Source organism: Silurus meridionalis, chromosome 6, assembly GCF_014805685.1.
Source record: "Silurus meridionalis isolate SWU-2019-XX chromosome 6, ASM1480568v1, whole genome shotgun sequence".
NCBI classification, from domain to species: Eukaryota; Metazoa; Chordata; class Actinopteri; order Siluriformes; family Siluridae; genus Silurus; species Silurus meridionalis.
In genome coordinates this window covers 11,826,688-11,854,075 of record NC_060889.1, presented here as the reverse complement: position 1 = coordinate 11,854,075, position 27,388 = coordinate 11,826,688, and the positions used below count along the sequence as shown (strand labels likewise).

Genomic DNA, 27,388 nt, shown 5'->3' with positions numbered 1-27,388 from the left:
TTATGAATTACCATACCTCTATTATCTCTAATTGTTCTAGCTGTTGATTCGGCTGTGAACTGCTTCTGACTGGATGCTTTTGTGGAAGATTTGTATGTAAACATTAGAGACACTGAACCCACCTGCTAAAAAAAACAGTATATCAAAGTCAATGAGATCACATTTATCCCTATTCTAATGTTTGATGTGAGCTTCAAGTGATGCTCTTGACAAATATTTGCAGTGTATGCATTGCATGTAGAAATTGAATGAGCATAAATGAGTAGATATACCAAAGTTTACCTAATAGAGTGAAATTTGAATGTCCAGTATATTACAGTGGTAAATATAAGCATTCTTACCACATTAGTGCTTTTTTATAAGTTGAGCTGATTTTGTTTTGTTGAATTGGGAATCGGTTCATATACAGTTTACAAACGCTTAATATAAAAGTTTCTTTCCTAACCTTTTCTGCCCAGGTTTATTCTGTCTCATGCACTATAGTGTTTGTCACAGTATCAAATACACAACATGGTGGTGACTGTTTGTTAACAATTGCAATAATTGTTTAATATAAATCTGTGATGCAAACACATGAACCGAGCACGTCTTTCAGACCCACCCTGAGCAAAGAAGCAAAGGGCTTTTGATGGAAAATCTCCAGTAATTATATATTCCAATAACATAATGCACATTCAGCCCTGGGTGTCACAAAGCAGCCAACTCTTTAATATACAATGAGGCAGTTAATACTTAAAAGGAAAATGCTAAGCCATAAAGCAGAAGCCCTTATGTGGGTATGTGACAATATGGCTACCTTATGAATACCTACAGTATACTTGTTTCTTATGGCTTGAAGGAACATCATTTCAGAATTTGTTAAAAGAATTATTAAAAAAATTATGTGACAGAATTTAGTCGACTGTGCTAATGGTGACTCAAATTAAATCTTAGCTATTAAGTCAGCACGACGTATTGTGTGATTATTCTTTCTCTTTTTTTTTATTTTCTTATTGTTTGCCTTCAGGATTTGCTGGCACTCCTGGTTACTTGTCTCCTGAGGTGTTAAGGAAGGAACCCTATGGGAAGCCTGTTGATATGTGGGCTTGTGGTATGTATTTCATACATTTGGTGTATGCCTTCTGTCATATATACACTCAAATATTTTTATCTCCCTTTTTCTACACCCAGTGTGTACATGATGACAGTCAAAAATCAGCAGGCATTTATAGGCAGGCAAATGATACTAACTTAATCATAGACAATGTGACCTAAAGGTTACACTATCCAAAAGACAGTTGACTTTATATCCCTTATCTTTTTATGATTACACAAGTACTGGAAGGTCACAGGCCCTGTGACTAACAAGGTGGCCTTTCACATGTAAGTTATGTTATCAGTATTTCATTCAGTCTCATGTGCGATAGAGAAGGTGTGGCTGAAGAAAATGTAAGAAGTGTCTGTTTTGACGAGGAGAAAATGATACCTTTAACACGAGGTATGCTGATACGAAGAAATGGTAATCTGGATTAAATATTAGTTTGTCTTTGCCGGTCACCTGTTAAACATTAGACAGTGTAAACCTGCTCGGAATGTGCTATCTGCATTACAGTTTTCATGTCCAAAAATAGTCTTTAGGACTTGAATACTGAGAGCAATTTGTAGACATTTGGAATTGATTTAATAAATTTTATTTTTCCCTTCCAAAGCATTTGGACAGACATTGTGCTTTTCTTATCTTTTCATACTAGATATATAATGTATGTATGTATTAGAACTGTAGCTATCAATTATTTTAGTAATCAAGTATTCTAGCAATTATTCCAACAATCAATCCAGTAATGGGTTCAGAGGTTAAAGAGCAATACTAACTATTCAATAGAAAATAAGACCGGTATCTTAAAATAAACAAGTAATTTGTTTGCTTTTTAGAAAAATATACATTTTATTGCTGAAATTGCATACAAGAATATCTGTGAAAACTAAATCCAATAAGTGCATTAAATTGCCCGATTACATTAAAAAGCAAAAACAAATATATAAATAAAAAATCTACTCCAGAGCTGAGTTCTTTACAAGGATCAGAGGCTTAGTTTTCTGGCTATACAGAAGCTTTCTGGCACTACAGTGGGGGTGATGCTGCCCGATTGGCAAAAAAACCTTGGAATTGTGAGAAAAAAGTCGGAATTGGGAGAAGAAAAGTTGGAATTGCAAGAAATTAGGTTGCAATTGCGAGAAATTGCGGGAAAAGTTCTTACATGTGAATCTTCCCCTCGCTGTTTTCTCTCCAATTTCTCTATTTTTTTATGTGTTACCTGTCCAGAGCGCTCCAGAGTTTAGTGTGTCAATAATAATGGTCCTCAGGGAAACACAATGTCTGTGTGTAGTTAAAAGTATTGAAAAAAATTTTTTGTATTCGAGGTACTCTGGTTATTTAAAGAGTCGTTTTAGCCCTAGTATGTATGTATACATGTATATATTAGGGCTGTTAATAGCTGAAAATATTTAATTGTGATCAATCGCATGATTGTCATGGGTTAACTCTAAATGTACAACAAAAAAAAGGAAATCAGTAGAACAAATGTGATTAAAAAAGAAATTCTTCGCTGGAGTTTATTAATTTTTTTTTATATAATATTAAGGATTAAGGCAGTGCTAGATTATTAATGGAGAGAATAGAAGAGCAAAAGGTACAGCTATAAGATCACAGCTTTCACAGTCTCGTATCTTGTGTCCTCAATCTTATTCGCGAAGGACTGGTGTGACTGCAGGCTTTTATTCCAACCGAGCAGTAATCAAGTCCCGCCTGATTCTATTTATTTAGTTAGTTGATTTACTGTCAGTCTTTAAATGACTGTTTGGCATGACTCCTGCTTGCCTAGGATAAAAGCCCACAGGCACACTTGCCCTAGTCGCCTCAAGCTTGCTCATCAGGGATAAATACACATCATTCACCTTAATTCTCAAATTCTGTAATGCTGCTTTCAGACAATGTCCATCGTAAAAAAAAAATGCTTTAGCAATAAACTTGACTTGACTTTGGGGAAAAGATTAAAGAATTCCAACATATACTTTGCCTTCCAGAGTTATCAGAAATAACAAACACCAATATATATTAGATCAAAAAAGTTAAATTCTTTAAGGAGATGCTTCAGACAAGATAAGTTAAAAAAATAAAAAATAAAATAGGTATCACACGTCATTTGTTCCAACTTTTTTTTAGGATCTCAAAAGCCAAATCAGAATAGTAGGTTTATGAATAGATGTAGGTATGTATACATAAATGTGTACATGTAGGAAGGTATATATTTGTTTATTTTAAAATATAGTGTAAAAGATTTAGTTCATGTGTAAAATTCATGTTGCAGTCAAACTTTTTCCAAGTTCCCCCCCTGTCAAAGAGGTCCCAGGCTTTGTGGCTATCAGGTTCAGTTAATTTTATTTGTATAGCGCATATAACAATGGACATGGCCTTAAAGCAGCTTTACAGGGATAAAGCAGGTATCAAGTTGTATTTAAGAATGTATAAGTGTAGTGCTTATAGCTATATAGTTTTGATGACTCTTGATAGGAATTCAGTTATTGCATGTTATGAGATGTTCCCAGATAGGACTTTTGTTTTTCTTGCAGGTTTAATTACTTTTATTTTAAAAGAAGGATTTTTTTGGGGTCTGTTCTAACCAGTAATAAGCTACATAGAGTACCGGACAAGTTTGCATGTGTTATCATCAGCATAGTTAAATTGGTTTAAGGGCCTTGCTCAAGGGCTCTGCAGTATGAGCTTGGTGTGGGTGGGATTTGAACTCATGACCTTTCAAATCAAAGTCCAACAGCTTAACCACTAAGTTTCACTGCCCTTTACGTTGTCACACTGTCAAACTCAACATTTCCACAAAGACCACGCACCTGTAAATCTATTAAATGATAGGCCTATCTGCTTCAATAACCATATTAGAGAGTATCCTTCTTAACATCTTAGAAGAACAGCCTAAAGTGCACTTTGATTTTCTCAATCTTAACGTATTACTTCTATTCCACTAGCTTTGAAGTAATATGTCCAGGTGATGCCTGAACAATAAGGATGTAGAATAAAAGGAATAGTGTGACCTAGCAGCTGCGTTTTGTAGGCTGTTTTATAGACTGGACGTGTGTGAAGGTCCTGATCAAGGAACTTCACCAGTTACAAATCTTGTATTTGAATCTACATGAGCACAAATCTCCATAACCTTACTCCAAAATCTAATGGAACATCTTTTCCAGAAGAGTGAAGGTTATTCTAACAGCAAATAGAGACTACATGTGGAATGGGATGTACAAAAAGCACATACCAATATCATGGTTAGGTGTCAACAAACCAGTCTACAATGTATATTAAATGGTTCTGTATATTGGCTAACTGAAAAAAATTAAAAAGTGTCAGCATGTGTTTGTGATTCTGTGATTCAGGTGTGATTCTATACATCTTGCTGGTGGGTTATCCTCCATTCTGGGATGAGGATCAACACAGACTTTATCAGCAGATCAAGGCTGGTGCCTATGATGTGAGTTGTCACACACAAACATACGTGCGCCATATGTTCGGCAATAAAATACGTTTGGCAATTTCTAAATGTTTAGATAAACTGATACAGAGACGGGTAAGATCGGGAGCAAACACTATTTTTCCAGCTCGACTGTTGTAAACTGTATTTCAAGATTAAACATTTTTCCCCCAAACCTCTTCACTTTTCATTTCCTGTAAAAGGTTCCTCTTTCATTCTGCAACTGTTGGTTTTGCTTTCCTAATTAAATTTAAAGTGCTTTTTGTTGATGAATTTCTTTTAAACAGTCTCTGTTTGTGGTTTGCCACTTTCATATCTGTTGCGTCTGAAGACTCCTGTTTTTAGTGTATAGGCTCTGTACAGTGTATACAAAGTATAAAGTTTGGGACATTATTAGGGATTGGCACTCTGTATGTGGACCTTTAGTACATGTACTTGAAAAAGAATGTGTAATGTTACAGAAATACACTGTATGGACAAAAGTATTGGGAGACCTGACTTTCCCACCATATGTGTTTCTTTACCAAACTATTATCGCAAAGCTGAAGGCACACAATTGTATAAAATGTCTGGATGCAGTAGAATAATTTTTTTTTTACTTCAACTACAAAAAGTTTCAGCATGACTATGCCCCTGTGCTCAAAGCAAACTCCATGATGATGTGCTTTGCATGGCTCGGAGTGAAAGATCTCCTTCTATAGAACTCTGACCTCAACCCTATTGAACACCTTTGAGATGAATTGGAATGCTAACACCCTTGTGATACACCAATTTTCACAAGTTTACTCCAAAATCTAGTTTAACACCTTCCCAGAAGAGTGGAGGGAATTTTAAGAGCAAATTGGGACTTAATGTGGAATGCGATGATCAAAAAGCACATACCATACTTAAAACCAGGTGTCTGCAAACTTTTGCCAATATAGTGTATACCTGATTGTATTTTCACATTCTCATAAGGATGGATGACTCATTTAAAGCTGACACAAGCTATTTGCTAAATAAGGTCCAGACCAAATTTAAGATACAAATTTAACCCTAACCCACTAGAAAAAAGTATTGTGATAGGGTCAGTCTTGCATTAATGTATCCCTTGACATTTGTTGGTATAAATCTGGTCACTTGTCACAATTAGCATTGCTTTATACTCTTGTAGAGTCACATTATGCATAACCTGCTATGAGCTACCCATGTGTATGCTAACCATTACTAAACATATGCACACAGTCTTGGACCTCCAGCTAATTCATGTATATTTTCTATTACTGGTTTCCAGCCAGTAACCCAATTTTAGCAGCTGGGTGCATTAGCAAGCAGTGTTACATTCACATTTATTATCCATGTAAAAATCTTATACATTTCCTGTGGATAGACTACACATTTCATTAAACTTTACATACTTGTCCATGAGGAACATATAATACGTTTTGTCTTTTATGTGCAGTTTCCTTCTCCTGAGTGGGACACGGTGACCCCAGAGGCCAAAGATCTGATTAATAAGATGCTGACTATCAACCCTGCCAAACGCATTACTGCTGCAGAGGCCCTCAAACACCCATGGATCTGCGTATGTATTGTTTTTTTTTTCTTCGTTTTGGACTACGACGCAGACCATACTCACACACACAAAAGCTCAATCTTTCAACTACATCTGAAGGAACAAATTATCCTTTCATCCCTGCTTATAATTATTACTAATTCCCTTTCTCCTCCTACACCTTGTTCTGATTTACTTTAATAGTGTGTTATCTGTCCAATTGTACAGCCTTTTGTGTATCCTACTTACAGTGTACCGGCACTTTATCTTTACTGACGTACACATACCTTTGCATTAGACAGTAATCTATTATTACATCTGCCTACATGTACTATGTATAAACATATCCAGCGAAGTACTATCTATATATAGAAATGTTTTTTAACTAATTCCTCTGTTTCTATAGCAACGCTCTACAGTGGCCTCCATGATGCACAGACAGGAGACCGTGGAATGCCTGAAGAAGTTCAACGCTAGGAGAAAGCTAAAGGTGACGCACACACAGTTGGCCAGAGGCTTACATTGTGTTTGGTCTGTTGTGGTTAATGCACCTTTTGTCCAGATGTAACAAATGCTAGGAAAATAATTAATCATCCAAAAATTGGTGGACTCTGGCCACTCTTCTTTGACTTAATCATTGCCTCTTAGACTAATGTTTTACATAATAATGACCTAAAACAATCTTTTGCACTCCTATGCTGTTTATTCACTTTTATAGGGTGCGATCCTGACCACCATGCTTGCCACAAAGACCTTCTCAAGTAAGTTTTATAAGATTTTTTATAAGTTGTTTTGTGAAAGGTTTCATGAAAGCCGATTTTAAAAGCCAGAACTAACAACCAGTTAAAGAACCTTTGAGAAACCCTTTTTTAAACACGCTGTTTTTACGCTGTCTAACCACTGTGGGATTTACTGTTACTGTATTGTATACTTTACTATCATTACGATACTGTTACTGTTTTCTGCAATACGGTCAGAAGTGAGTATTATTGTAGTAGCACTGATTTGCCAAAATCATTAAAAAACTAATTAAGAGGAACTGAAGTCTTGAGCTCAGTAAACAATTCAGTATAGTGGTAATGAAATTCCCAAAAAAATAAACCATAAAATTGCATTTAATAGACTATTAAAGTGAGTTTGAGAAGTGACAGCGCCCTGAGACAGCAAAACTATTCTGTGAAAGGGTTCTTAAAAATTTTTTGGAATGAGTGTTTACCAGAGATGAATGATTTACTGTCAAGCTCTCTTTTGTCAAGTGCTTTTCATAATAGGGGTCAAAGTATTGTGAATTTGCTTCAGAAATCTCTATATTTTATTTTTCCCTTTAGAGATCTGTAGATGCAAAAAAAACTTGTTACGTATATATAATATTATTCATTGTTTTGGTAAAAAAAAAATTGTAGGAGAGCGAATGTTTCAGGGAAAGGAAGAACAGTGGGGCGGCGACCAGTTACAATTAAACCAGGCTTATTTATTGAAGTTTTTATACTTCAAACAACACACACACAGAGAGAACGCTGATTATATACATTCCGAGCAGGTGTGTGATTCTTACCTCTTGTTTCCCTCGGCCTCTCCGCCTTTTACAAACCGGGGCTTGGCCACGCCCCCGCTGCCACAAACTCTAATCAGCCAAGATAAAAACCATGATATACACAGACCTATGGCATCATGATGATGAGTGACTTGTGTATTAAAACAATAGGTAGTTCCCCTGATTTGGTCCTGCCAATTTTTACTTACTACCTTATAGTTCATCTTTATCACATGACACTGGAAGTCTCAAATGCATGTTTCCTCTAAAACACCCAAAGACAAACGGTGTCATATTGAACTGCTGCTTATGCTCCGTCTTACAGGTGTCCATTATTGGTTAATGTTAGTTGTAAGAGTATATTATTGCTCTAACCCTAATGGCATGGTTGTGGCATCATCCGGATTCAAACTCGCAATCTCCAGACAATAGGAGTAACTTTCACTCTGGAACAAAGCATAAAGTTATGCTACATTAGGTCCATGGAAGATATTATTTTGTCTGTTATGTTGCTTAACAACCATAGCTTATTAACAGTAAATTTAATTCTTTATTTAAACCCTGGATTCTATCTTTTTTTTGTCACTGTTTTATAAAAGTCTTTTCACATCAAGCATAGAAATGCTCTTACCTGTGATGAAATCATATAAAAAGCGCATGCCCTCGGGTGATTTAATACTTCGATAAATTGTTGTGCTGTGAGATTGTGCGCGTGTGTGTGGGCATTACAGGCATCTCAGATTTTCACAGATAATTACACAGTAGTTTGAATAATTATAGATGCATTACATAAATTGCATTGTCAATCAAAAGCAAATTTTCTCCTTTTATAAGCACATTTTTGAGTCAACACCTCTACTTATATATATATATATATAGATATAGATATAGATATAGATATATCCTGATTTCTTATTTTTTTGCATGTTTGTTTCCATCTTTAATATTTCAGATCATCAAACTAATTTAAATAGTAAAATATAACACAAGTGAACACAACATGCAGTTTTTAAATGAAGGTTTTTATTATTGAGGGAAAACAAAATCCAACACAACATGGCCCTGTGTGAAAAAGTGTTTGCCCCCCTGTTAAAACTGTTGTTTATCACACCTGAGTTGAATTTCTCTAGCCACACCCAGGCCTGATTACTGCCACACCTGTTCACAATCAAGAAATCTCTTAAATAAGACCTGCCTGACAAAGTGAAGTAGACCAAAAGATCCTCAAAATCTAGACATCATGCTGAGATCCAAAGAAATTCAGAAACAAATGAGAAAGAAAAGTAAGTGAGATTTATTGTATAGTTTGGAAATTTCTAAAGCTTTGGGACTCCAGTGAATCACAGTGAGAGCCATTATTCACAAATGGCAAAAACATGGAACAGTGGCCGCCGACCAAAATTACCCCAAGAGCACAGCGACGACTCATCCAAGAGGTCACAAAAGACCCCACAACAACATCCAAAGAACTGCAGGCCTCACTTGCCTCAGTAAAGGTCAGTGTTCACGACTCCACCATAAGAAAGAGACTGGGCAAAAATGGTCTGCATGGCAGAGTTCCAAGACGAAAACCGCTGCTGAGCAAAAAGAACATAAAGGCTCTTCTCAGTTTTGCCAGAAAACATCTTGATGATCCACAAGACTTTTGGGAAAATACTCTGTGGACTGACAAGACAAAAGTTGAACTTTTTGGAAGGTGTGTGTCCCATTACATTCGGCATAAAAATAACACCAAATTTCAGAAAAAGAACATCAAACCAACAGTAAAATATGGTGGTGGTGGTGGTGTGATGGTCTGGGCTGTTCTGCTGCTTCAGGACCTGGAAGACTTGCTGTGATAAATGGAACCATGAATTCTGCTGTTTACCAAAAGATCCTGAAGGAGAATGTCCGGCCATCTGTTCGTGACCTCAAGCTGAAACGTACTTGGGTTCTGTAGCAGGAAAATGACCCAAAACACTTTAAATGGCTGAAGAAAAACAAAATGAAGACTTTGGAGTGACCTAGTCAAAGTCCTGACCTGAATCCTATTGAGATGCTGTGGCGGTTCATGCTCGAAAACCCTCCAATGTGGCTGAATTAAAACAATTCCGCATAGATGATAGGACCAAAATTCCTCCACAGCGCTGTAACAGACTCATTGCAAGTTATCACAAATGCTTGATTTCAGTTGTTGCTGCTAAGGGTGTCCCAACCAGTTATTAGGTTTAGGGGCAAACACTTTTTCACACAGGGCCACATTTGGATTTTGTTTTCCCTCAATATTAAAAACCTTCATTTAAAAACTGCATGTTGTGTTCACTTGTGTTATCTTTTACTAATATTTAAATTAGTTTGATGATCTGAAACATTAAAGTGTGAAACATGCAAAAAAAATAAGAAATCAAAATACTTTTTCACACCACTGTTTGTGTGTGTGTGTGTGTATGTATGTGTGTGTATGTGTATATATGTATATGTATGTAATATATATATATATATATATATATATATAAAAACACATAAAATGTGTGTGTCACTGAGATGTTGATAATTGTGCTTAATTTATGCAATTATACCTTCTTTTTTTTTTCTCTATTATTTAGAAGGGAATCCATACAAGAAGCCTGATAGTGTTAAGGTAGGTTGAGCGCATTTTCCTTCCACCAGCCATTTAAAATTATATAAAGATGCACAAAAATAATGCATGGTGTTATACCTTGAGTTTCTTTTTTCTTCTGAATTTTATCAAGCTTGTCTCCTAGAAACTACTTTCTTATCTTGCATTACATTCAGCACTTTGCAACAGATTTGCAACTGTTCAGGTCACATTTTAAAGCTTCTGTCAATGTACAGTCGATCAAACACTTCCTCACTGTCATCCCTTCACATTTGTCCTTTTTTGCCCTATACCAGTCAGCTATTTAAACTTCCTTCATAATGGGAAATTTAGCTGTAACTCCTCATGCAGTATTGTGATGAGTAGCAAAAGGTTGTACATCTGCTGTGTAAAAAAACAAACAAACAAAAAAGGCCAGGCATGTGCCATTTACTGAGAGTAGTTCATCATGAGTGTGGAGCATCTGAAAGCCTCCTTCCCCTAGATTTCTATTTGATAGGTTGATAAAAGCACTTTAGATTGCTGTACCAGAAAAATGAGAACTCCCCCCTCCCCCCCAATTCATTTTTTAGTGCTGATTAGTGTGTACACGATAATCATTTCCTGATCACCAAATGAGCAGGTTTTTGTTTTGGTTTCGCGACTTAACGCAGAAAAGGAAGTCTCATGTTGCATTTGCAGCGCTGCAGATTTTGAGGTGAATGTGTAATGGCTTGGTTCTTCTTATTAGGTTTTCCTAATAGAACAAGAAAAGAAGTGTGCAGTAGTTCTTCTTAGACATATCTGGGTCTCAAGGATGAAAAAATGTTTTTGTTAATCAGGTTAGTTGTAAGGTGAAATAAAGATCAGTCTTGACTGTAACGTGTAGCATATCAGGGCTAAATAAATTTATATTCCATTTCACTTTACAGCTTTGACTTTTGTGTCTTACAGAGAGCCATTTCGTTCAAGCGAAAGGGTTCTGATATAATTTTTCATCCAGGATCTTTTTTTTTATTCTTTACTCTTTAAAATCAATTCCAGTCGCTGTAAGATGTCCTGAAAGTCTTTGTATTCAAAGAAATGAATACTGAATCACTTAAATATGATCAGCATGCATAATCTTTTCTGGTGTGCAACTCTTTTTCTTGGAACGATTCAGACTGACCTCATTCTACCTCTAAAGAAACAGCAGGCTGGAAAAATGAGCTGTATTGTGTCAAGAAAAAACGAAATTTGTTCTAACAATGTGGTCAGGCTTTTTGCTTTCTGCAGGAAAGCAGCTTCCAAGAACATCTTGGTTGTCAGCTTAATCATTTCTTCAATCACCCTTCTTTTTCCACCTTTGAAGTCACACTCTTTAGTCAGACATTTTATTTAGACATTGTCACACAAGGTTATGGGTAACTTTCACCTGGGCTTCTATTGGCATACAATGTTTTTCGTACTTCAGCTGTAACTTATGATACATTGTCCTTGTCAATTTGGAAGTAAATGGATGATTATTGGGAACAGTACAACTGTACATACTGCTTAATGTTCAGTAGCTCCAAACATTTCACATATGCAGAATGGCTCGCACCATTTCCTGTTTCCTCACTGGACAGCTTTGCGTGTCTTGTTTCTGTGCATTCCCTCTTTTTAGATCAACAACAAAGGCAACGTAGTCACCAGCCCTAAAGAGGCAGTCTCCTCTCCTGCTCTGGTACTCTCTGTCTGTGTCTCTAATCTCATTATGCCTTGTGTTTTCTGCCTTTGTTTGAGCATTTCATTCTCTTTCTTGTTAATAATCTGTGGCATGAAAGTCAGAGGACTGGCAATTATTAAAACAACAAGGGCACAGATACAATATATATATACACGCCTGGACAAAATAAAATGGACTAAGCCAAAGTTTTTAATCATCTTAGCAACAAATCATTTGTCCGAAAATTAGCAGGGATTAAACAAATGTTATACTGAGAGCTCGTGTGCCACTAATTTCTAATTTCTAATTTTTAACTGTTAAGGGAAAAAAGCTTGAAACAGGGAATTTCTGTTATATAGGTTTTTGTATCTATTTCTTGGTTTACAGCATTTCTGGTTGAGGATAAACATTGAATGGAATGACTCTTCTTTCTGTAAAAAAAATAAATAAATAAAAAAAGCTATCTGCAAGTTTGACCACAGTTAGTATAACCACAAAGCTATCAAATGTAAATAAGTTACTATAATAATGAGTTACGGTATCTATTTGTATCTGCTCATTTCCTGACCATTGATTTGTTGACAAGACCATTAAAAGCTTCATATTTTGTAATTTTGTGTTGGGCTTTGCCAGTTATTTTATGTTTTCTAACTTTTGTAGTCTGATTGATTTGCCTTTGGAGAGTATTAATAATATAAAGCTCACAAATCAAGATGAATTTTAAAACTTAATAAAACTAACAGACACTTAGTAACACAGGCGCCACTTTTATGCCTTCAATTAATGTTGTTTAAACTCGAAATTTGCTCCTGTGGTTTACTCACAAACAAAATATTACATTTGAAGGTGAACTGCTCCATCATGTGTGGATTCATTTACAGTGGGCCATAAGTGCAAAACACAAACAAACCTAAAAACACAACAGCAAATCAGAAAACCTTAAAACCAAAGCGAAAACATGACCGCATTAACTGAAACAGAACGGCTAGGTCCTTATTAAACATAACATGCTCGTTGCTGATTGGACACGGTGTACAACTACGATCAGGGAAACGAATTGCGCTTTTCCAATCTGTTACCTAGTTAGCTTAGTGAAAATGATTTGAATGTAATTATATATTTAGAGTAAAAAATGATTGATTCTTCTAAAGTTACTCCTCATATGATCACTCTAGAGAAGGAAAAGCATGAATGAAAGCATCAGTATATACATTTAGACTCACATTTTCTCTTGTGAACATTCTCCATTTCCGTCTTACACCGTCTTAGTAACCAATCAGCAAAAAGGACTTGCCCCATTTATGTTTAGAGTTGATGTTCATGATTCTTCTGTGGAGTTTTCACATTTGTTGTGGTGTTTTTGGTTCGGCTGTTGTTGGTTTTGCTGTTGTTAGTGTTGTTGTGTTTTGTGATTTGCTGTTGCGGTGTTGTAATTGTTGTGGTTGTTGCTGTTTTGCCTGTATTTTGCCTTACAAACCACCAGCTCTGGCTCAACTTCAAACAGAGCAGCTGTATGTTAATTTCATTTGTAATTTTTTTATTAATGTTACGATTAAAGTACTTGCTTGGTACTTGCTTTCCAGCGTATTTGGACAAACCACACACAAGCTGCTCACATTTTACTACGGTTCATTCAGGTTCAATAATTTTGTCACACATTTCTCCTACCTGCAGTGTTTTGTGTGCTCCAGATAGCACTACTGGAAAAGCACTTAATATGCCACAGTCTTTTTCAATGCTGTATGGTGTTACTTAATCCTGGTAATCCTGGTAAATAGGAAGTATGAATTTTTGTTCCTGATAATAGAAGTGCATAGGAACTTCTCACACTGTTACTGTGATGTAGTTTTATTGTAAGCAGTATTAATAAAGTTTCTCACTATAATGCTTTCTCTACCCTAACCTTTATTAGACACTTTGGTTTAGACAGTGGTTTAGAGGGATTTTAATTATTCACCAGCTTCTGATATTTTAAGATTTGTTAGCATTGCTTAACATTGGAGTCTTAAAGCTAATGTTGGACAATTTTAGAAATTGATTTTGATGATCGCTTACACTGCATGTTTGACTTGCCTGCACTCTGACACAAATCTACTCATTTTATCCTCACACTGTACACTGTTTAATTTACTTGTCAGTCATTTGTGCAGTTAATTGGACATTACAACCCCTTCAAAGTGCACACTATCAAACAGCTTGTGATCATTAACCATCAACAAATATTAAGTATTTATTATACAAATATTATATGGGCTATATATAGACTATATTTTAAATAAGGTAGCAATAAATGTTCCTTTACTTTAAGAGGGACCCAAACCAGTGTACAAAGTGAGCTCGATGAACATATGGTATACATGCGTGAAAGTGGAAGATCTTGAGTGACCTGCTCTAGAGCTCTGACCTCAACCCTACTGAACACCTTTGGGATGAATTGGAATGCTGACTGCAGCCCAGGCCTCCTCACCTCACATCAGTATCTGACTATGCTAACGCCTTTGTGGCAGAATTGCCACAAATCTTCACAAGCACACTCCAACATCTTCCCAGAAGAGTGGACATTATTATAACAGGAAAAAAACTTTGCCCATATAGCTGTACCATATATAAAATAAATATATTATCAACTAAGTACATTTTTTTAAAAATGACCTTAAATCGATTGTCTAAAATTACTTGAGCATATTCATTCCTGACATATACCTGCTTTCTTATAATTCCTCTGCTGTAGACTTTCCCCCAAAGACCATCAAGTATAATTTATTAATTCTGATTTGTCTAAAAAATGTCCCTTTTTGCTTATAAAATATGTGTTGCTAATGGATTCTGGGTAATGCTTAAATGGCTTTAATTTGAAATGACCGTAAGTATGTTTAAAATACTTTAAATGAAACGCGTTCGATGCAGAACAAAGCAAATCTTGGTGACCTTTTTCCACTTTCACATTTCAATATACGAGTGTCATTTCTCACTCTGTTTCTTTAATCCTCTTCACTTTTCGTCCTTTTCTCTCTGCGCCTCTCGATCACCTCAGGAGCCTCAATCTACTGTTATCCACAACCCCACTGATGGAAACAAGGTATTATGTATATAAACGGGTTTGCTAGGATTGAGCTTGCTCCATTGTGAATTTGACCTAAAGGGGATTGCTGGTTTAATGACTGATAGCTGGCAAAACTGGTTTCTGTCCTACATCCATACGCATCTCCTCGTTAGAAGCCGAGCGACAGATTTTCAGCATACGGTTCCCTTAATGTATAGTGAACGCTGTGCATGCCTCTGCTGCAAGCCAGAAATGTGTGTGTCAGTTTGCTTTTTTGTATGTTTTCGTGCATGGGGTTTGCATTTTTGTGGCATGCTTTATAGGGAAAACCTTCTGTCTAGAAAGTATGGCAACTGTATAAAAGGTCTTATTATTCTGTCTATGAGGGAAATGCAGGCTGCTTAAAAACTTGTCTCTGAAAATAAAAAAGATAGATAACATCAAGGGCACTAAAGTAGATTTGAAAAATGTGATATTTTTAAATTATTCTTACGTCGCTTCTGTAGCGTTAAATTCATTGACGTTATAAGTACTCGCATGGAATTGACATTTATGCTTTTTTTTTTTTAGGAATCCTCTGAGAGTGCCAACACCACCATAGAAGATGAGGATGTGAAAGGTATGTCTAGCAGGTTGATTTTGGCTTTAGAATGTTGTTCATTCTATTTAGAACAATCAATTCCTAATTTACTATTAAATTAGGAATTCCTAATCTACTGTTAATTGTTTTTTCATCAGGTGAATATTTTTTTTTTTTACTGTGATCAGATCTGAACCTGTAAAATCACCTTTTATACAAAAATGAGACTGATTAAATAAAAGTTGTGTTAATATTTCACGTTATTTTAGTATGCAAAAACATTTGAGTGTATCAAGTGTCATTCAGTGGTTTCAGTTCACTGTATCAGTCTGCATGCTTCACTTGAACCAGTAGGTCATGGGTTAAGTTCAGTGTTTTAGTTCTTACACATTAAACCTTAATAATAGGACTGGAATGAAGGCCATATAGATTTGACATTTTTGGGTAAAACATAATAATGTTTGTCTTTCTAGACAGTTTGTTAAATTATATATCGTGATATTCACAGTATATCGTAGAAATGTAATGTGTCACAATTTATTATTGTTATATCACCCAGTCCTACTTATAAAAGATAGTATTCTTTTAGATTTATAAGTCGAATTCTTAAAAAAATAAATAAATTTTTTGTAGCTGTATTGTATAATGACGCACCGATGCTCGAATTGCAGACACTGCGAAAGCATACCGCTGTTTCCTTTTCTTGTGAAGCAGCCTATTAAAGAGACGCAAGGCTTACTGGTGCTTATTAACAAGAAAGTGTTCCCTGTGCGCTCCTTATCTCACTCCCTGTCTCATCCATTTTTCTGTTCCTGCAGCCATTATGAGACGGTGTATTGAAATCAGCCCCAAGCAGCAATGTGTGTGTGTGTGTGTGTGTGTGTGTGTGTGTGTGTGTGTGTGTGTGTGTGTGTGTGTGGGATCGGAGAGAATGATGTTCATAGAGCCTTAATCTCTGTCAGCTCATTAGTGAATTGTCTGTGCAATGTGCTGTACAACAAGGCAATTACTGTCTGCCTATGGTTACAGCCTGGTCCTTTTACAGGAGAGCAAAATAAATAACTAAATAAATATTTAGAATTTATTTCTTTGCTTTTGCAAACCTGAGGTCCGTGAAATTAATCTTTGCTCTGGCACGTAGATTTTTGGAAGCGCTGACGTTTGTTAAAGAATTGATCAGTTGTCTAGGCTTTAGTCTCCTGATTGAGGTCTACTGTGATCTGATGCTTGGTGAGTTGCTTGAATTGTAATGCACTTGCATAGTAGAATATCATTTAATAGTACCTAAATTGTATCTTCTAGAGCAGGCTGATGGACTGGAAAACCATGTCGAGCTGGATTTTGGTGGCGCAGCAGACAATGCACTGTACTCGTTCATGACTAAGACTATTAGAGAGGAAAAAACCCCAAAAACCCTTTTGCCTATCAATCAGCCAAACTAATTGTGGCAGTCATTGAGTGTGTATGCATTTTATCCAAGTGTGTTCAAATGCCCTAAGCAGGGACGTTTACATTTATGCCACGCCTATCTAAAACAACTTGCATTTCCCTCGTGTATACAACTGAGTAGTTGAGGGTTAAGGTCATTGCCCAGCAGTGGATCTTGGTGTTGCTGGGATTTAAATGAATGACCTTCCAAACAGAAGTCCAACATCTTAACCACTGAGCTACTACTTCCAGAAGAAAAATGATTCAATGCAGTGGCCTGGTGATATATTACCCTTAACCCAACAGCTTTGAGACAAATGACCAGACTGGAAGAAAAGTGATATAAGAACAGTTAGAACTTTTAAGATTTAGCAATGTGCATTCTCTGTTCATTGCATCCTCCAATTATGACTGGATGATCCCCAGTCAAACCCTATGCTAATACACCTACAGAAATTGGCTGTACAGAAACAGAAATCTAAAATAAAGTCACTGAACCATGGCGCATACATTGCAGGTACACACAAAACCAAACCTACTCGTTAACTTCATTTCCCTTTTTAATCCAAAAACAATGAAAACATTGAAAAGTTGGAAAGTCAGTCTTAATGTGAAAATATTTGGAAAATTTCCTTAACTACATACAGATTCTAAAAAGCTGTGAGTAAAATTGAGTGAATTGCAGGAATAAAAGTGATATGACCTTTTTTGTTTGGAAGTAAAATGTATTCATGACTATATACATCATACTTTATATCTCCACTCATTCAAAACCTTTTTGTCTTTTCTTTTTCTTTCCCCTCACTGTTTTATTTCTGTTTTTTTATTCTACTTATTTTTTTTTTCCACAATTGTATGCAATTATGTTCATCTACCCCAACCCACTCATCACCTTTTTACTCTTTGTTTGTCTGACAAGTGCACCACCTACTGGACGCTACAAGAACCTTCAAGCGCCCTCTCTCTTTTTCCCGTTCCTCCTCTTCCTGCTCTTCCTCCTCATCCTTTGTCTGGTGTCTCCCTAGCAAATTTCCAATAGCAGAGGAGTGCTATAGCTACAACTTCAAACTGCTCCTGGTCGTTTATTTGTTAGTCTCCGTCTCTGTTTTTCTGTTGTTTCTTAACTGTGTAGAAAAATGTGGTCAGTGTTTTATCCTTGAATCTCCTATCAAAGAGCCTCAGGCACATCACAAGCACATCGCCAGTCAGTGTAAGTGGCACAGAGTGACACAAGAATTCACACAGATCAGAGCAGATTAGTTGGAGTAACAATCATTAATGTAATTGTAATATCTTCAGGATAAAGATTCTTTATTATAGGGTATTAGGTCAATATAAATCTTTCTAAAACACTTACAATTATGAAATTTGGAGATTTGTTTGCTGTGTTAGACCTCATTGTTTAATAGTTTCACTGCTGTGAATGCATTTTCAGCAGAACCTCAACAGCAACTGAGTGCTCCGAGCTGAATTAATGCTGAGATAAACGTATTGTAGCAGTGCTCTCTGCTGGTGAAAGTGAAAATCACCCCTCTTACAGTCTACATCATTGTGCAGTGTTGCACTAAAGTGCTCAACTGTGTGCGTTGAGATTCTGTGATTTGGAGTAACTGTGTTTTAGTAACTGGTATAAAAAAAAAAAAAAAATGTAACGTTGAGACTAGTTAAAGATCATCTTCAAAGGTTCGCCCGTGATCTTAGCATTGCTCATGAGAGTGTGTTATCTGTACATGTGCAGTTGGTTAAAGATGCTCATGTGTAGGAGTTAATGGTCTTTTAAAAAAACTTCCCAGAAACTGCTTTCTCAGTTTGAATGCCTACTGTTGATCCTTATGTGCATGAAAATCCATAGGCTTGCATATAATCAATAAAGTTAATATATGGACAAAAGTGTTGGGGGACCTGACTTTTCCCACCATATGTGGTTTTTCCCCCAAACTGTTATTACAAAGTTGGAGGCATACAGTTGTGTAAGATGTCATTGTATGCAGTAGCAGGAACATTTTCTCTTCACTTGAACTAAGAGACCCAAACTCCAGAATGGCAATTCTCCATGAAGATATGGTTTACATGGGTTTGAGTAGAAGATCTTGAGTGGCCTGTTTTAGAGATGACCCCGGGCCCCCTCACCCAAAATCACTACCTGACTTTTCTAACACCCTTGTGGCTGTTACAAGCTCCACAAAATCGAGTGGAAACTCTTCCCAGAAGAGTGGAGTTTATTATAACAGCAAATCAGGAATAAATGTGTAATGGGGAGTTGAAAAAGCACAAATGAATCATATAGTCAGGTGTCCACAAAATATTGTCTGTAGTGTAGTAGTCAACACTCAACAAGCTTTTTCCTACAAACTCACCCTCAGAGTGTTTCCGCAATAGATAACTGTTTTGACTGTGCAAATTTGTGTCGCTTGTTTGTTTTTTGGTGCAAATTCATTCAGACTTAATAACGAGCAGAATAATTATGAACAGTCGCACAGACACAAACATCGTTTACTTAAATAGCATTGTGGCCAATGTGTTTTCAGCTCATGAAATCTTCTTTTTATTCATTTTTAAAATTTTCTTCTTCTTTTTCTCTTTACATTTATGTAGTGTTAATAAAAAGCTTTTTTCTTCCCTACCACACATTTGTGATCCATGTTCAGTATCATTTATATAGTACTGCTCAGAGGAGTGGAAATAATACCCTATTTATATTAATGACCTCATAATGGGCATAGAAGTCATGATTAAAATGTACAAATTGATATAGTGAAGAATTAAACCCTGTGTGTGTGTGTGTGTGTGTGTGTGTGTGTGTGTGTGTGTGTGTGTGTGTGTGTGTGTGTGTGTGTTTTGTAGCAGTACCAGTCACTCTATGCCATTACACCATCCAACCTCACATGCATTGTTTTTATTTATTTATTTTTGTTTTAAATAATCTAAAAGCCACTTTGACCTTTTTCAAACTTACTTGTCACTTGTTTCCTTTTCAGCGAGGAAGCAGGAGATTATTAAAGTGACCGAGCAGTTGATTGAAGCCATCAACAACGGAGATTTTGAAGCTTATACGTATGTATATGTTCTCTCCATTCGATCGCCAATATTACAGCAGTTTTTTTATGTGGTAACGTTTTTTGCGTTTTATTTTTTCAGCAAGATCTGTGACCCCGGACTGACCTCATTTGAACCTGAGGCTTTGGGAAACCTGGTGGAGGGAACAGACTTCCACAGGTTCTACTTTGAGAACTGTAAGTTATCAGCGAATAGTTTAAATGCCAAAGTAAAACACAGTTGAGTGCAAAAGGTCACCTGTTGAAGTGTTTTGTTGTTTCAAGCATGTACACCATAGCTATTTTAAGCCAGCACAGATTGGTCAGTATGCTCAAGAGTTTGTTCTTTTTAATACGTTATTTTTATTACAAATAAAGCTTTCAGCAGTGATTTTTTTTGGGGGGAAAAAAATGTGATAAAATATAATATAAACAATTGGAAACTAAACCATGAAAAAACAAATACAGCAAAAAAGCTTCCACACAGGAAATCAAAAAATCAGGAAAGTAGCCATCAAAACATCAATCTTTTCCTGTAGCTGTAGAAGAGGTTAAAAAGTCACCATGTCCAAATTCATACTGTAATTAAAAATGGAGAAAACACAGATGTAAGGAACATTTCCAAAGAGTAAAAAGCTGTTTACAGACAAATTAAATAAAAGTTATGTTCTATCACTGACCCAGAACCAATTATTTATTACAATAGACTATTTGGACAAACGTACTGGGACACCTTTTTTTTTTACATACTGGGACTTTTCCAGCCATATGTGTTTTTTTCCCCCCAAACTGTTACCATAATAGAGCATCACTAAGCTCTGACCTCAGCCCTATTGAACACCTTTTGGGATGAATTAGAACAGGACACTGACTCACCCCAGGCCTCCCCAACCTACATCAGTACCTGACTTTACTGATGCCCAAATCACACTCAATATCTACAGAACATCTTCCCTGAAGAGTGGAGGTTATTATACCAGCAACTGGGGACTAAATGTGGCTAAGGACCATACCTGAGCATGTTTTCTTTCTCTCTTTTTTGCACTTTCAGCTCTCTCCAAAAGCCACAGACGTACCGTCCACACCATCTTGCTGAATCCTCATGTGCACCTGCTGGGAGAAGACGCTGCCTGCATAGCCTATATCAGACTCACGCAGTACATCGATGCCAACAACATGCCTCGGACCATGCAGTCGGAAGAGACTCGGGTGTGGCATCGCCGTGACAGCAAGTGGCAGAATATTCACTTCCACCGCTCGGGCTCACCGACCGTGCCCACCAAGTGAGCGTGTGTAGCGTGTGTTCATTTCATATAGCTGATTTTTGAAAAATGAGAAACGCTGATATCACTGCTAGCAAATGATTTTTTGTAGCCAGTTGCATCATTCTGATTTGTGGAGAATAATACAAATCTCCTCCTTCCCATAATCCAAATGTATGTGGACACCTAACCATTACAATCATGTGGGCCTTTTCTAACATTCTAGACACGGCTAATACTTCATCCATTCTTTTATCTGCACTGCTACTACACAACAACATTGTTCAGATACTACTCTCTTCTTTTTTCTATTAAGCATCTTTTTTTTTTTTTATTACAGACATAAATGTATCAAAAATCAGCCCTTTTGCATTTTTGCGCATAATCTTTTTTTTCCCAGATTTTTTGATTTATAAAATATAGTGACTCTGGTTGCTGTGAAGGTTGTGTTGTTATTTTTGTATTTCAAAAATAACAATCAACTGTCATTTAGCCAACGCTGCTTTGACACACAGATAAACACAGGCCACTGTATGCAAACGTTTGTGCACCAATGCTGTGTGTTTGTTAACCATAAATGGTTTGCATGGTTTTCTCTCGGAATGGCTGTAATGTATGCTTTCCTGTTCCGCAGTTAACGAGACGTCCTGAGCAGCGCAGCTCAATCTAAGGAACTTCATGTTCGATGGCCACTGAGTGTCTGCTTCATTCAAACTCCACCTTTACCACTTCTCTACCCTGTCAGTCTTGTTTACATATCGTTACTGCTGGACTTTAGCCTACACACAGGTGGGGAGTTAATATCATTTTGTATTAGGACGTACGTGTGTGTGTGTGTGCGCGCGCGACTCACACTCTTTCCTCATAAATCACTGTGTAAGCGTTTTTTTCTTTTTTTATTATCATTATTTATAGTGTGAAAGTAGGGAGTCACGCTTGCTGATATATCTTTGGGTACAACAGGAAATGAAATATTTGGTGTTCACAATCAGAAACAAAGTCAAACAGCACAAGGACGAATCTGGGTGCACATGTGACACGATTCAGTTAGAGTAATTAGTGATCTGGGCACGATGTCCGTCACTGGTCTTGAAGATAGGATTAGCAGGAAATCAGTGCCAGTCTTGTTTCAGTGCTTTTCTATTTCAAGTGCAATACAGAGGAAAAAAAACAACACAAAAACGCATTAGACAAAAGAGCTCGCTTTTGTATTTTCGGTGATGTGTTTGTGAAGTCGTGTAAAGTGCTATACCTTTTAGAGAATTGACAGTTTGACCTTAGTTATGCGAGCTTCGTTCTGGTTTAGGCTGCAGCGGGCCGTAGCTAATGTGTGAAATCGACAAAAGGAAGCACATTAGGCTGCATTTTGCTCTTTTATGCTTTTCACCTTATCACATGAGCACACTAGATAAAAATGTCGTTCAAGAATGTACCTTAACAACTGACACGAACCACCGCTAACCGCTAAATCCAATTATTTTATTTCATTCACTTGTTGTGAGTTTTTTTTGTTTTCATTTCTATATTGTTTACTAACACTTAATGGGGGTATTCTGAAAAAGAAAAAAATGTGTTTTCTGAAATATGTTTTCATTCCTTTAATTGATTAGCATTAGCCTTTATCATGTAATGCATGAAACATCTTTTTATCAACTTATTTTACTTGTATGTACTAGTTTTTTCTCCCCTCAGTATCGTGTATATGCTCTTGTGATGGTTTCCTGTTCAAGGGTGAAGTAGAATAAACGGTTTACGCTTTATATTCCTGTCCATTTTAAACTAAACATGAGACGAGTAGTCGGTGTGATAAAGTGGTTTATATTACTGATATTAATGTAAAGGGGGATAATGGACAATAGGAACATTTTGTAAGTGGAAATATTTCAGGGAAAATATATTGTTTTGTTTTTTTAACCCTAGAGTTGATATAAATTGGTAAGTGTTTTATCGAAATAAACTTGTGTTTGCTCTTAAGACTTAACGCTTCAGATCATCAGCTTGTGAAATCCGTCTGGAAAAAAAAAAGAATTTAAGACTGATTATTTATAAATACCGACTTTAGATTCAGCTAAGAAAATCTGATAAAGAGTCTCAAATAAAATCAGTTGTTATCTTGTTCTGTATTTTCTGTGGCTAATTTTGTTTTGTATTTTTTTTTTTAAATTCGGATCCAGTTTTCCTTTGAGCTTTTATTGCTGTAACTAGAAAAATAAATGCTCAATCGCTCAAACCTGTACACTGTAAACAGACGTACCAGTACTCAAGCAGTTAAAACGGACTCAATAAAGCAAATAAATACCTTTTGAAAACACCCTTGTTTTTTTTTTTTGTCAGTAAACAAATATTAAATTAATGAACATTTTATAATTAATATTTAAAATGTAAAAATGTAGGAAATGTCAATAGTTTAATATGTGAATGCTCAAAATAATATATTAATGTTCATAGAAAAACATCAGCACCACAATGTATTACTCAAACATTCCTGTTATTTTTGTTTATATTATGTGAACTTTCTTGTTGGGTTAAAATGCATTGGAAAATGATTAGCAGCTTTTGTTGTTTTTGTTTGTGGCTTTTTTCGCACATAAAGAAACAAAGTAAATAAGAACCCCCAGCGTGTTAAATAAAAAGCTTCAGGCACCAGCATGTGATCTACATGATATCATTTATTATCCATCATTTACACACTGCAGCTGCTGTTTTTGTTTGTTTCTCTCTTTTTGTTGATGTTGTTTGTTAGTCATGAACACATGCTTTTTATAGATGTTCATCAGCCTAGAAACAAGATGCTTATTCATGAAACGATTTCAAACAGTAAATGTCCTGCGCTGCCGAAATTATTAATCACACGCTCCGACTCTGACTGTGACCCCAAGCTTTTTTTCATCTGAAGCTTAAAATCAAATTTCAAGAATGGCTTTAAAGTACACATGCTTAAATGTCAACTTTTTATTTATATATATATATATATATATATATATATATATATATATATATATATATATATATATATAAAAGGATAACTTGCTACTCGTAAAGACCACTAAATACACACTTGTACACATTCTTTATGGGCGATGAACCAAACTGTGAAGGTTTATTTGAATGCTCATGCCTTGAGATAGGGTGTAACTTTTACGGCCTTTTGTGCCAACACGTGTTCTCCAGTGCCACTGTAAATATACCATCAAATCACAGATTCACAAAACATGATATGATAATTAAACTGCTACTACTGCATTCACTAAAACTGTTGTTTATAGCCATAAACAGGTATATTAAAGGACTCGGCACAACCGGGAAGAGAGATTTTACAAATTTCACAGTCCGTCTACGCATCAGTGATAAAAGCTTCGCAGAGAGTACAGTAGCCGTGATCCTGATATATATATATATAAGGCAAGAGAAATACAAAACCATAAATGAGAAAGTAGGTGGTGTTATTTAGGGTCTAAAAGCAGGTCAGTGTATCTGCACTACAACTTCAACTCTTCTGCTTTGTCGTTTTCTGGTTTTGTTTTTGATTGGAAAATTTGCAGCATTTAAACGTAAGTCATGTAGAAGCCTTTCAATAAAAATGTAAATAAATCAATAAAAATAAAGAATGTTTTTAATAATGGGAACCATGCAGTTCATTTTTAATATTTCTAATTGGATCCTGTAAACTCCAGGATATTTTACATAACAGTAGTATATTTCATCTTATTCACGTCATTTGTTTTTTTACTTGATTACTGTTGTGAGCCACAATGAAATACATGTTTTAGATTTGCAACACATCGTCATGTAACAGCCCTGTGAAATTCTCTATTCATTTTGCTCTTGTGCCACTAGTGTGAAAGGAAATGACATCAAGTCTGCGAAGATGTTAGATTTTTTAGGAGAGTTACGATTATGAATCGTGGTCATGAGTCATTACTAACAGCTGTCCTTTAAATACAGTAATCCCCGATTTTCGCGGTGGTTCCGTTTCAAATCCGCCCAAAACGCAAACCCAAAAATACTATTTTACGTATACAGTTCTGTACTGTATTAACATTCAACTTCATCTCATAATTCATAATCATATTTTTATTTCATTATTTCAACATAACACTCCATAAAAAAACAATTCCCTATAGGTTTTGTGGTCTATCGTACTATCCGCGAGAGATCGGAAAAACTCAGCCTAACAGATTAGTTATGTGGCAAATTCAATTCCGCGATTAACCGGGGGCGTGAGATTCGAACCGCGGTAAAGCGGGGGATTACTGTATTAGTGAAAAGTGTTGGAAAAACTGAAGGGAGCAACAAGATCATCTGATAAAATTACCTTTAATGAGTGCTACTTTCTTACGTGCAAGCGAGGAGTAGCAGTGTAGTGACTGGAGGTTAACATGGAGAAGAAACATCCACGCGCACACACACACACAGAGTAAATAGGGCAGACTGGATTCACTGTGCAAAGCTGTTGTCGCCTTTTTATAACAATATGTGTGGGACCAACAGAAAAAAAAAAAACGAGCGTGAGTAAGGAACAATGTGCTAAGCATTCATTCAACACGACTCCCAAAAAGCACATTAAAAGCTAGCAACTAGCAATTTTTATGTGAATTTTACATTTAGACTGCATACAAATTACTCAAGCTCATTCTGGGTATCGTGATAAACTACACATTCGTTTTCTCTCCCCCCCCCCCTTTCTTTTTTTTCTCCTTAAACACAATCTCAATACTGTCCTAATGTAAGCCTGCATTTGTGGTGTGTAGTAAACAATGCCCCCTGTAACAGACATTAAAAAGTCTGTTATCTAAAGCCTGTGGACAGAAGTGGAGCGAAGGAACTGTAACGGTCCAGTTTATGGACATTACAGTGCATGTTGGGAAATTTTCAGCTCTGATATTTACACACATCATTACATCAGCTCTAAAAGAAAGGGCTTTTTGTAAAGATGGTAACGTCCAAGATGTTTAGCTATGTTTTTCTCTATTAAGGATTATTTTCTAGCCAAAATGTTGTGTCAAATAAAGTAAAACTATCTTTGGTCACAAAGTAAAAACAAGAGGAAAACGAAATCAACAAAAATCCCCCAAAAATTGAAGCACAAACCTTTTTGCAAAGGAGAACAAAAAAAGATATAAATATAAACACAAAATATATGGATCTGAAACACGGATGTTGCTGCCTTATTGATAGTGTGAAACAAATGTGACGAAAGAGGATATGGGTCACAATCTGATCTATTCTGCTAAGGTTTTTGGGAGGCTTGCCACAGCGCAAATTAATGAAAGGGTGATAGAAAATCAGTCGTTTGTGTCCTGCTTTTCTTTTCTTTCCACCACCTCCCCTGCCTCTTCCACCTCCTCCTCCACTTCTGGTGTGCAGTAGCGATGGAGCAGTTGGTGTAGGTGCTGCTGCAGGTCGTCAGGTTGTAGGGACTCCGGAGTGTCCTCAAGTCGCTCCAGGTGGATGTGTTTGCTCTGGCTGTCCCTCACCACAGTCTTCTTCTGAGTGCGTGTCTTATGCATGCGGGTCCTAAAAAAAGAGATTCACACGAAGAGTCAGTATACTTACATAGTATTGTTTATTCTCAACTTTATTCCTCCAATTAATACTTGCAAAATACAGCAGTGAAATTATTAAGGCACATTGTTTATATATTCATATGCGTTTGTTAAGTTAATAAAAGCCAAACAATGTTAGGTTTTTATTCTGCTGATGTTAATGGGATACAAAACCAATTTGTTTTTATTATCAGGGTTTTCATTTGAATTCTCTAGAAGATCTACACACGGTTTTAGTGAATGCAGTAGTAGGATTTCTGTTAGGGAGTTTTCACACTTGCAGTTTAGTCCACAAAAATTATACATTCATTTAAGAAAATTGTCTCATGACAAATTAGAAATGTGAAAGCTGTCATGTGGGCCAGAAAGTGTATCATGGTACCAAAGCCATTGCCTGTAGGTTTGGTTGCATTGGATCAGTGGCGTTAATTTGTGCATGAAAGCAACATGTACAACGTTTGTTTGTTTGTTTTACAATATATGTTTAAATTAAAAGTGTTACAAGTTGTGTCCAACAAAAAGCCCCCCAAAAGAAAAAGGTGTGGTGTTTGGTCTTTCATACATGTTTTTGTTGCACAAATGCACTGGGTTTGATAAAAATCTAATTAAGTCTAAAACCAGACCATTGTGAAAAGCAGCTT

The 27,388-nt window shown here is 36.2% G+C and overlaps 2 protein-coding genes across 23 annotated transcripts in view; one reads left to right on the top strand and one right to left on the bottom strand.

Moving 5' to 3' along the window:
• camk2d1 (calcium/calmodulin-dependent protein kinase (CaM kinase) II delta 1) overlaps positions 1 to 23,512 on the top strand; it is an 80,829-nt gene extending 57,317 nt beyond the window's left edge. For 3 of the 17 annotated variants that reach the window (XM_046850878.1, XM_046850877.1, XM_046850890.1), the window contains 13 exons: positions 1,007 to 1,090; positions 4,426 to 4,520; positions 5,962 to 6,084; positions 6,461 to 6,544; positions 6,773 to 6,815; positions 10,174 to 10,208; positions 11,812 to 11,871; positions 14,888 to 14,935; positions 15,467 to 15,515; positions 19,883 to 19,958; positions 20,043 to 20,137; positions 20,991 to 21,222; positions 21,836 to 23,512. In XM_046850878.1, the coding sequence (XP_046706834.1) occupies positions 1,007 to 1,090; positions 4,426 to 4,520; positions 5,962 to 6,084; positions 6,461 to 6,544; positions 6,773 to 6,815; positions 10,174 to 10,208; positions 11,812 to 11,871; positions 14,888 to 14,935; positions 15,467 to 15,515; positions 19,883 to 19,958; positions 20,043 to 20,137; positions 20,991 to 21,222; positions 21,836 to 21,839 (1,028 nt within the window). In that variant the 3' untranslated portion in view covers positions 21,840 to 23,512. The other 14 variants (XM_046850891.1, XM_046850879.1, XM_046850884.1 and 11 more) reach the window with 9 other exon arrangements.
• A 340-nt stretch (positions 23,513 to 23,852) lies between these two features.
• ank2b (ankyrin 2b, neuronal) overlaps positions 23,853 to 27,388 on the bottom strand; it is a 96,413-nt gene continuing 92,877 nt past the window's right edge. For all 6 annotated transcript variants that reach the window (XM_046850871.1, XM_046850874.1, XM_046850872.1 and 3 more), the window contains one exon: positions 23,853 to 26,718. In XM_046850871.1, the coding sequence (XP_046706827.1) occupies positions 26,487 to 26,718 (232 nt within the window). In that variant the 3' untranslated portion in view covers positions 23,853 to 26,486. The remainder of the gene's footprint in view (positions 26,719 to 27,388) is intronic.